The 11,514-nt window shown below is 35.4% G+C and overlaps 1 protein-coding gene across 1 annotated transcript in view; it reads left to right on the top strand.

Annotated features, from left to right (window-relative positions):
• The window catches only part of LOC149178100 (uncharacterized), a 37,380-nt gene extending 27,777 nt beyond the window's left edge, over positions 1-9,603 (top strand). Inside the window, exons 6-16 of the mRNA XM_089421982.1 lie at positions 510-649; positions 770-951; positions 1,099-1,557; positions 1,653-1,778; positions 1,863-1,928; positions 2,081-3,921; positions 4,012-4,291; positions 4,490-4,723; positions 8,054-8,602; positions 8,726-8,858; positions 8,986-9,603. Of these exons, the coding sequence (XP_089278108.1) occupies positions 510-649; positions 770-951; positions 1,099-1,557; positions 1,653-1,778; positions 1,863-1,928; positions 2,081-3,921; positions 4,012-4,291; positions 4,490-4,723; positions 8,054-8,602; positions 8,726-8,858; positions 8,986-9,236 (4,261 nt within the window). The 3' untranslated portion in view covers positions 9,237-9,603. The remainder of the gene's footprint in view (positions 1-509; positions 650-769; positions 952-1,098; positions 1,558-1,652; positions 1,779-1,862; positions 1,929-2,080; positions 3,922-4,011; positions 4,292-4,489; positions 4,724-8,053; positions 8,603-8,725; positions 8,859-8,985) is intronic.
• The last annotated feature ends 1,911 nt before the right edge of the window (positions 9,604-11,514 follow it).

The following is an 11,514-nucleotide window of genomic DNA, read 5'->3' as shown; positions in this document are numbered from 1 at the left end:
TTTAAGTTGTATGCATTGCTGAGTTTGTGTTGCAAAATTCTTCAAATATTTACTTCAAGGTTCTTAAGTGGTTAGAGCTGCCTTGAGATGAAGAAATTTGTCAAAGTTGTTTCTCGTATCCCAAAAGAGTTAAGTGACCCGAGGAAAGACTTCCTATTCTGTGAAGTTCTTCACTTGCTTGTTGCTAGTACTAACATCTATTTGATAAAGCCTATGATCTACAACTTTTCTGTAGGACTTTTTGTCTACTGTTTTTCCTCTCTGTTGCTTTGTCTTCTTTCCTTGCCTTCTTCCCATGCTTTCTTCTTTATTTTGTGATTTCTTGGTTAAAATTCTGATCTGGCTTTAATTTGCTTCCAGAATATTAGAAAATCATCCTCTCTGATCTCTCATTATGTTATCACTGAAGTTTTATGTTACGTGTAAATAGCATGTACTACTCAGAAACAGTCTTCTGTCAGATTCCATATAAATTGTCAACTTTTGACCTTCTGGTTTTTCATTATCAGGAAACGTATCACAGGTCCTGGGAAGCGTGAACTAAGAATTTTTAAATTGTTGGGAAAATATGCAACACGTTCAGAAGTAGTGAATCAATTTGTTGATTGTTTGTTACCATTCCTTGATGTCAAAAAGGTCAGCAAGAATGGTGAGTAAATGGCATGGGCAAAAGTAATTTACAGAGATTGCAGCTATATTTCAGATTTGATGTTTATTAATGTGCCATAATTGACATTTTTTAACATATTGTAGTTAATGTGATTTGCAGAGCATTTTATAGAGATTCTATGTGTTCTGAAAGAGATTTTGCCAGCTCTGGGTGACAGTAGTGTTCTTAAAATGCTAACTATGTTCAGTTCATTGCTAACTTCATCACCATTGGATATTCGAGTGGCTATTTGTGATATCCTGAAAGGGCTTTCAAAAGTTGACTCTTCCTTGGCCTTGCCTGTAAGTTAGCCGTTCTTGTTTGGTTTTGTTGAACCAGAGTTTGATATTGTTTAATGTCCCGTGATGTTAGTTTACAGTGAATTCATTGGTTATATTGGCAAAGTATGTTATTAATCATTGACCTGAATTCTTGATGCTTCCTTGCAGGCAAAACTGGTAGGTGATTTAAATGCAATATCAGTATCTACAGTTGGAGAATCTGATTATGATAAGAGGCTTGCTGCTTATGAGAAAATATCTCCTCAATTATTCTCCCAGATAGGCAAGCCATATACCTTGCTTATTCTCTCACATTGTGTGTATGACATGTCATCAGAAGACCTCTCACTCAGGCATAGTGCCTCCAGTTGTCTGCTTTCTTTTATTCAATTTTCCGCCTCTGTATTAGAAAGTGAAGAGGTAATGCAGCAGGATGATTTTCAAGATGACCTGAAAAGTGAGAAGAAACCTAATCATATAAACACAGTGAAGCAAGGACTGCTTGATTCTTGCATCAATGATTGCTGTGGAAATTGGTCTAAAGTCTCTGTTAAGCATGTCATTTATAAATTTTTTCTTGCACATGTGAAGAAGGGTATAACGAGTTCAGAGACCTCCATCCAAAGGGTATTTTTTTTATTACTTATTGTAAATTTGTATGTCACCATATTAAATATTTTATAGGTAAGCACACCATTTAACATTGTTAAATGTATCTATAGGAATGGGTGGCTTTACTGCGTTCAATGGTACTTAGCCTTTCTGGTATTGCAACTTTGAATGAATGCAAGCCTCTTTCCAGCACGGATGTAGAAGTGGACTTCTTCAACAACGTTCTTCACATTCAGGTTCGATAGCATGCCTTTCCTTTCCAGTTCTTCCTTGTGCTGAAATTAGTCTAGATGTTGACTGGAGTTTCTTTACTTATGCAGAACCATAGGAGATCAAGAGCAATGACTCGGTTTAGAAATATCCTGGATGCTGGAAATCTATCTGAGGTAAGATATAATGTTTGAGTCAGTATGCATTTATATGTTTATATCTGTGGGTGACATTGGAGTGAGATATTGTTAGTCTTTGCTCTATCCTTTTCTGATCATACCCTGCTGCAATGTATTGACATTTCTAGTGTATATGGAATGTTATGCAGGGAAATCTCATGCAAATATTTGTGCCACTCTTTTTCAGTTTGTTGTTTGAGGCCAAAGTTGACAGGGAGGGAAATGTTGTGAATTCTTGCATAGAAACCCTTGCTTGTATTGCTGGTCACATAAGATGGCACTCTTACTTCAGTTTATTGATGAGAGCATTTCGAATGATGGCTTCCAAGGAAGATAATAGAAATATACTTATACGGCTGATTTGCTCTATATTAGATAAGTTTCATTTTATTGATGGAATGCCCTCAACTGTAGAACCAGAAAAACATGATCATCAAATAGAGATTGGTGAAACAGCATTTGATAAGCCAGATATGGGGTTGAGGAGGAATGGTGAGAACAAAAATATTCTTTCCCCTGAAATACAAGAACGTCTGCAAAAGTGTGTTCTACCTGAGATAAATAAGTTGATGATATCTCCCTCAAATGTGGTTAATATTTCAGTTAGTCGTGTTGCAGTGAAGTTATTGAAACTTATGCCTTTGGAAACAATGGAGTCAGAGCTTCCTCGTATTATACAGCAAATTGCAAATCTACTGAAGAGTCGCCCTCATTCTGTAAGAGATGAGGCGAGGGCTTGCTTAGCTGCATGTGCCAAGGAATTAGGACCGCAGTATTTGCAGTTCATTGTAAAAACACTACAGACAACATTAACAAGGGGATATGAATTGCATGTTTTAGGCTATACAGTCAATTTCATCCTATTGAAAGTTTCATCTTCCCTGGACATTGGAGATATTGATTATTGTGTGCAACAGCTTCTAGAAGTTGCAGAAAATGATATTATGGGAGAGGTTGCTGAAGAAAAGGAAGTTGAAAAAATTGCCTTCAAAATGAAGGAGACAAGGAGTACCAAATCTTTTGAAAGTTTGCAGTTAATTGCTCGTAGTATTACTTTCTCTGCACATGCTAGTACATTGCTGGTACCTGTTAGACACAATCTTCATAGAACACTTACACCAAAAGAAAAAGTTAAGATTGAGTCCATGCTACGCTATTTAGCAACCGGTCTTCAGGCTAATGCATCACTAAGTCAGACAGATTTGTTTGTTTTTGTATACGGATTGATTGAGGATGGTATTGGGGAAGAAAAGATGGGTAGGAAGACTGCTTTGTTTATTAAACCTGGCCTAGCATCTTCAATATCATCGGGCTCATATAAAAATTCAATGGAGGGACCTGCAGATGATAAGCTAGATACACCCAATAGGTATCTAATTTCAGTGTTTGCACTGAGACTTCTTGAGAACTATCTGAAAAAACTCAAAGTAGATAAGAGTGATCAATATTTAATAGTGATGTTAGATCCTTTTATAGAACTACTGGGGCACTGTCTGAAATCTAAGTATGAAGGAGTTATATCACATTCTGTGAAATGTCTGGCTTGTCTATTGAGACTTCCCCTTCCATCTATTGATATTCACAGTAGCAATATTACCTTCTCAGTTTTTAATATGGTCCTTAGATCAGGAAAGAGTGACAGTCCCTTAATGCAGTCTTCTGTTAATTTACTTGTTATGCTTTTGAGACATGCAAATACAACCATCTCAAATGATCAATTAAAGATGCTTCTCCAATGCCCACTCTTTATCGATTTAGAGAGTATCTCAACTACCATTGCACTATCACTTTTGAAGGCAATTGTTAGGCGGAAGCTGCTGGTTCCAGATCTGTTTGATTTGGTCACTAGAGTAGCACGCTTGATGGTAACTAGTCAAGCTCTTCTGATTCGCCAGCAATGTAGTCAACTTATTTTACAGTTTCTTCTTGACTACCCTCTTGGTGCCAAGCGACTGCAACAACACTTGGATTTCTTAGTTGCAAACCTTAGGTAAGGAGTCATTAATTTATTACCAATCATCCAGTTTATTGTTATGTGTGCTGAATATAAATTTTCTTCTTTTAACTGCGTTTGTTGCAGCTATGAACATACAAGTGGCAGGGAAGCTGTACTGGAGATGTTGCATGTGATTATTTTGAAATTTCCAAGTAATGTGGTAGATGAGCAAGCAGAGACATTTTTCCTACCTCTGGTGACTTGCCTGGTTAATGATAGTGACAATCAAGTTCGAGCTATGGTAGGAACAGTTTTGAAAGTTTTGATCAGACGTGTAAGTCAGCGACCATTGCAAAGGATGCTAGTATTCAGTCTTTCTTGGTATACGAGTGAGAAGCAGCAGCTATGGCGTCCAGCGGCGCAGGTGTAGTGGCTCTCTATTCTCTAAAACTAATAATGTCAGGAAACCAGTCTTCCATGTTCTCATAATGATTGAGATATGGTTTTGAAAGCAAGTTGACAGAAGGATGTTGATATGTAGTTTACTAGAGCAGAAACAGCTTTGTTTAAGGAATTTGGTTTCTTTTAATTGGTGACGCATTTGTTTTTTATCATTATGCAGGTGTTAGGTCTCTTGATTGAAGTCATGAAGACAAGTTTTCAGGCACACATAGAAGATGTAAAACCTAGAGTAATACACATCTTAAAATGTGCACTCACTGCTGATGGAGATGGAAAACCAGAAGTTGGCGAGGAGGACATGTTAGCTTTCTGGAAAGAGGCATATTATTCACTTTTAATGTTGGAAAAATTAATGCTTCAGTTTCCTGAGATTTCTTTGCACAAAGACATTGAGGTATGGCTTAACTTAAGCAAAATGTTAGCATGCTGCACTAGTCTTTTTGGAATTTTTTATTAATTTCTTTTCAAGCTAATTATATCATGCCATTCATTAGTCTTAGTTACTAATGTATTATGTTTACTTTTGATCTCTAGCATATTGCCAGGCTGGTTTCAACTGATTTCTTTTGAATGAAGGAAGGAACTTGGTTTGTAAAGTGGGATCACCTAAAATGTTAATTCAATTAACATGCTGAATGTCTGTTTGCTACTGTTGCCATCATGAGTCAGAGTTATAACATGCATAGAATAATGCTTTGCCAAATAGGACATGTGCCTAATTTACAAAATCGAAACTGAATTGTTGAACTGTATTGAAGTCTCTAACAAGTAAAGAAATGAAATTAGGAAAAAAAAAATTATACTGTTGTAGCATCCTGCAATATGAGCAATTGCTGCTCTATGTCGATCAATTGCAGATGGCCTACCAAAACATGTAAGTATCCCCTGCGATTATGATGGTAATATACTTGTTGATTGTTTCGCCTTTACACATTAATTGAAGCTACTGGTATGTTGTTGGTACCAGGGGATGGGTCTGGCATTTTAACACAATCATCAGCCAATAATAATAGTGGCCTCCAACCCTTCCAAATTATCCTTTGGATTGTCATCCCAATTCATAAGTTGTAGTGCACATGAACCAAGCTATCTGTTGATCTACATTCAACCCATTTCTTTACATTGTGGATGAAGTTGTAGGTGTTTCAGGGTGTCTAACCCTCTTCCTTGAGGGTGAGGGACCTATCAGGGCCTTCCCTTAGGACCCAACATTCGAAAGAAAACTTTAAACTGATTTCTTTATACAAATCCTAAGAGCAGTCTCGTGAGTGCACCTCGGATTGCACAAATTGCATGATAGTTCCTTGGAGCACTTCAGGGAGCATGCTCCTAAAATTCTTTGGGGACTGCAAATCCACAGGTCAGGTATGTGCTCCCAAAAATGATCCCATTCTGAATTTCTCAAGAGTGCACTCCCAAGGGCACACATACTGCATGTCACCAGTTCTCTTCTAGAGCAGGAGTGAGACTTCTAGGAACGTTCTCTTGTAGCACTGGGACTCCTAGTGCTACCCGCTTGTAGAGACTACCTTGATTGCTAGTAGTAATATTTTACGAACACAATTTCTGGTAACAATATTATCGCTCCCAGTTATTCATAATCAGAGGAAACTTTCAAGGATTCAAGTATAAACAAAATAATTTGATGCAGAGTGCATGAATAGGAAGTCAATTTTTGAAACCTGTTCCTCAAAAGGCCCTTTTTGAATTTGCGTCTGTGTTGCACGGGTACCCGCACCCGGGGGTGGGGTTCTCGAACCCGTCCCAGGTTCCCGCACCCAAGTACCGGATTCGTGTACAGGTTCTTCCCAGACGAACCCAGAAGAACCGGGTTCTTCAAAAAAACAAATTGGGTTCTTTTCCTTTAATAGGTTCTTGGGTTCTTCGGGTGCTTGGGTTCTTGGGTTCTTCGGGTTGGGTTCTTTGGGTTCTTCGGGTTCTTCATAAAAAAAACTATATTAAAAATTTAATTTTCAAATAATTTTTTTTTATTGAAATTTAAGAAATAACTTATAACAAAGGTAAAACTTATAACAAAACCTAAAAAACCCTAAATCAATTCTTGTAAATCAATTTGGAATGAAACATTCTTCCACGGTCCTTACCATCAAAACCTGTGTTGCACGAGTACCCGCACCCGGTTTTTAAAGTTTTTTACAAGTCTTGTTTTTTAAGAATCCTTGTAAATCAATTTGGAATGAAACATTCATTCCCGAGCCAAATAACCATCAAATTATAAACTGTAAATGCACACATACAGGTTCAAACATTTTCGGTCAAATAGAAAGTAGGATTGAGACCAGCCATAAGCCATAAGCTGTAATCAGCTGATGCTGTTAAATGGCAAGGGCTATTTTAGACAATGGCTAAATTAAGTATCAAAATCTGCCAATTTCTCACAACATTCTGATAACATCATGTTAAGATTAAAACTAGGAAAATATGCCTAAATCATATATGGTCTCTACAGACTTGTACACCAAGTAATCTCTAAAAACTGCGAAGATGTTTTATGTTTAGATAATTAATATTCAGGCAGAGCTTCGCACTCAAAGACAAACTATCCCTCAAGCCATCAGATGGCTGCTGTGCATTTTATTGGGAAACAAAGACTGATAAGCGTGTTTTGTGGAAGGGTAAGGCTGCCACTGTTTTTGGGATTGCTTTACCACAGAGCACACCATGCATGGGGCAGGTGGATGATTAGACATCAAGAAAATTCTAGACCACTATCAGGTTGAGAAGAATCTCCTATGAAAAAATTGTGTTTTTATATGGGGGAGACTAAACATTCAAAGCAAAGTTACAAGCTCAAGCTCCAGCCAGAATGAGCAATTTCAATAAGGAGAGAAGCTGTCTTGAAATTAGAGCAGGAGGCAGAAATGCTAACACTCCTTGGTTGTGTAGGAGGAAGGGTCTGTACGACCACAACCTGATTCATTGATAGGCATCCTTGCAAATGAACCTAAGCTGCATAGTTATTTTAAAGCCTGTGTGTGACAAAATCTGTCCCAAGTTTCACCAAAATAACTGAGTCTAGCATTTATCCTAGTATGTATTTTGAATTTTCAGTGTTAGTAGTAGCCTTGAGCTCTCTCACATAGCTGTCATAGTGTCATGGTTACACGGAAAAGATTCAAAAGAACAGTTTTTTGGTGATAAATTTTGAAATTTCAATGTCAATGTTGAATGTTCAATGATGTGTATGTTTAAACTTTAAATGATTATCAATAAAGTTTTCTTGTTTAAAGTTGAAAAAATATACAAATTCAAATTTCATATATATTATTAATTTTAAATTTATAATTTATAAAGTATAATTATTAAAATTTAATATTATTATATTACCCGACGAACCCACGCACCCTGTTTCCAAAAATGCCGTCCCCGTCCCCGTCCCCGCACCCACGTTTCCTGGCAACATAGATTTGCGTTGAATAGCATGATTGCCCTGTATTTTGTTAACAGTGATTCCTTGGACCATATACATTGAAGGAAAAACTAAAGTTTCACAATATTTAACCTGTTTGGTCACATCCTTCATTGCTGTTTTGATTAATTAGATCAAACTCACATCTTGGTTCTCAATCTTTGTGCTGTTGCATAGCAAAAAATTAAAAATGAATCGAATTCCTTTATATCTTTCTGAATACGTTTGCAAGATTTGTTTTATTTAGACAGTGAAATTTGTTCACCTAGTTTTTCTTAACGACTGTTTGTGCAGGAAATATGGGATTTAATTTGTTCACTTCTGGTTCATCCACACATGTGGTTACGAAATGCATGTGGACGTCTTATAGCTACATACTTTTCTGTTTCCGCATCTGAAATAAATACAGGGAATCAGACAAACATTTCAAGCGGAAAAACTGCAATGCTTTTGCAGCCTAGCAGACTCCTCTTATTAGCTGCTTACTTTTGTCACCAACTTGATACAGATCTTCTTGATGAAGGCACGAGTGATGTAGTTGTGAAGAATCTTATATATGCAACCTGTGCACTGTATTCCTTTGTGAAAAGCAGACAGGAAACTGATCTAAGTGATTTCTTTTTCACCCTTGATGCTAGCAATCAATCACGTATCTTGAAAGCATTTTCATTGCTTGGTTCAAAAGCATGCAGAGAGGTTTGCACCTATTTGGTTAGTAGGCAATGTGGAGATGTTTCCAATTTTGAAGTAAATGAAGATTTCAATCAGGACCTCAAAATATCACTACTCGAACCCATCTTCAAGAAGTTGGGAAAGGTTTCACTTAAAGTGCGGGATGTACAGGTATGATCAATTGCACTTTCCAACATATAGTCTGTTATATATACATATGTACGACATTTATTGACATTTGATTCTTAGATTTTACTTCTTGGGCGTTGGATCCTAACACTAACCTGTTTGCAGACAAAGTCCATATTTGAGTGGTATAAAGCCATTTCTTTGCAAATGGGTCATGAAGGAATTCAAAGCCATGGAGCAACAATATTGCTACCACTGTATAAAATCACAGAGGGTTTTGCAGGGAAGGTGATTTCTGGTGAGGAAAATGAGACTTTTGATTTTTACATGGTAGTATTAATGAGGATGGTTGGATAACTCTTTGCTTTTTTTGAAGAGGTTGAGTAGCTTACATTAATTTCTTGGTTATTTAATCCTTTATACAGGGGACTTGAAGCTATTGGCAGATGATGTTCTATGTCACATGAAAGACATCATGGGGGTTGAAAGTTTTGTACAAGCTTACAATTTAGTGAGACAGAATGTGAAGTCAACACGAGACAAGAGAAAGAAAATAGAAAAGATAGCTGCAATCGTTAACCCAATGTGGCATGCACAAAAGAAGATGAAGTTAACAGGAAAACGCCAAGCTCAGAAGAAAACGAAGATTTTTAAAAAGAAGTTACGGAGAGGTTGATTTCTCTGAGCCTAATTATCTTGCTTGGAATTTGCTCGGTTTTCTAGTATTCGAGTATTGCACTCTGTGTCATGAAAAGGGAAGGCATAAAACGCTGCTTGGAGACACTTGATTCAACGCTGCTTGGAGACACTTGATTCAGGTTTTTATGTGCTAACTGGAATTAGCTTTGCCAGTCCACAACTGGAATGAAGTCGTATCATAATTACTAGTCATTTGATCGATCATATAAGAAATACCCATGAGCATCCATAGGTTTTTGACAGTGACGTTGTAGTTGTGTGGTAAAATTGTTTAACAATATGGTGGTTCAAGGCAGATTGTATATAAATTTGTTCTAAATAATATTTTATTTAAATTATTCTTAGATTGTATCTAGAACTGATCTGTACTATTTGGCCTAGTAATTATCGTGTCATTTATTTCATTTGCAATGGCGCTGTGAAGATCAAATTGACACTTCAGACATCACAGCGAAAAGTTAACTAACTGACAAATGTGTATTAATGGCCAGGTTACATACTTTTGTAATAATCATTTTTATAATGCCACCCTTCCAACTACGGTAAGCTTGTTTTTGAAAATTCCAAGGAGATTATGATTTTGGCCATCTTCAAAAAGGAATATATATATATATATATTATAGTGTTGAAAAAGTTGGCAAATCGTGGTACATATTACAAAATATAAACTATATTATTTTTTTTCAAATAAGGAAAAATCGGTAAAAGAAAAAAATTGGAAAATTCCAAGGAGATTATGATAGATTATTATTTTGGCTATTTTCAAAAAGGAATATATATATATATATATCTATATCTTATAGTGTTGAAAAAGTTGGCAAATCGTGGTACATATTACAAAATATAAACTATATTATTTTTTTCAAATAAGGAAAAATCGGTAAAAGAAAAAAATTGTGATTTTCCAGACATCATAAAAAAAATCAGCAATTTCATTGACATATATAGAGATAAATTAGAAAATAAAATTAATATATAAGAAGTAAAATATGCGATCAAGTGATACATTATTTATTGATTCTCGATTATTTTATTTTTATCAGATCTTGTAAGGCTGATATACATCACATCACAAATATAATAATCATGATTTATAATCATGAGCAAAGTCATCAGAACTAGAACTGTGATTAGTGTGGGTTGTGAACTGATTTGTGCACGGAGTATTTAAATGGTTTCTAAAATCCCCAAAAATATTAGGCCACAACAACTACATTTAACAAAATTGCCACCTATATAGGGATGATAATCGATATCATTAGTAGCACACCATTGATCCTTTACTCTAGCTTTTGCCTTTATCTTCCGGGACATCAATGAACACCTAATTTTAATAAATTTGCTATATCTAACTATTTAACTATACTTAGTATGTCTAGTCAATGATTTTGTTTGAGTTAATTACAAATTTTTAGTATTTATTAATGTTGTAACAAAGGAATTTAACAATTAGTGCAACCTACTAGAAAGTACTTGGAAATTTTTGTTGAATTTTTGGATAGTTGTGGGAGGTTTTCCAGATACAGAAGTTAAAAGAAAGAATTTAAATTTAAAATTAGAAAAATTTAATTTAATTTAATTTTAATTTTTTTTTGCAAAGAGAGACGCGTCTCTTGGGCACCCTAAAATCACTATAAAAAGACAGATGAACTTCTGTTTTCACACATTCATCACTGACATCTCTCTCACACATGGGAAGTAATTTGAGGAAGACGTTGAAGTTTCCAAGGACTCAAATTTCTAAAACAGTCAATATTTGACCAATTGAATTTTGTGTGATTGCTTAATGATTTTTTGGGGTGTCCTAAAGTAATCATAAATTGTTCGAAGTAATTACTAGATGCAAAAAATTGTGTTTGTCTAATTAGAACTAGAAAATCAACAATTTTGGTGTTGTTGGTTAAATGGAAACATTGCAATCTTGTCAATGCATAAAAATATAAAATTTGAATGAGATATGAAATTTTGCTATCTCCGAATTGAGTTGGAACCAATTGTCAAATAATTAATGAGACTGTTAACATTTTAAGCAAAAAGATACAAATGAAAAAAACAAAAACAAAATGGCAACTTTTATATTAAGAATTTAGTATTATTGGTGGGACACAAGGTGACAAACTCTTTAAGGCTCAATCCCTTTCAATTTTTCTCAAAGGCCAAAAATAAGGTTATAAATTGTTATTGCAGTTAGCAAGGTGATATTTTCCTTTTGATTTACAATATTTATCTAAAATATTTTGGTATGTTGGAAGTAG

The sequence above is a fragment of the Pinus tabuliformis genome, chromosome 4_1, assembly GCF_031772625.1.
Source record: "Pinus tabuliformis cultivar Carrire ecotype Pingquan chromosome 4_1, CPIR1, whole genome shotgun sequence".
Taxonomy (NCBI): Eukaryota; Viridiplantae; Streptophyta; class Pinopsida; order Pinales; family Pinaceae; genus Pinus; species Pinus tabuliformis.
The sequence above is the reverse complement of the archived record's forward strand: the minus strand, read 5'-3'. Positions and strand labels throughout refer to the sequence as shown.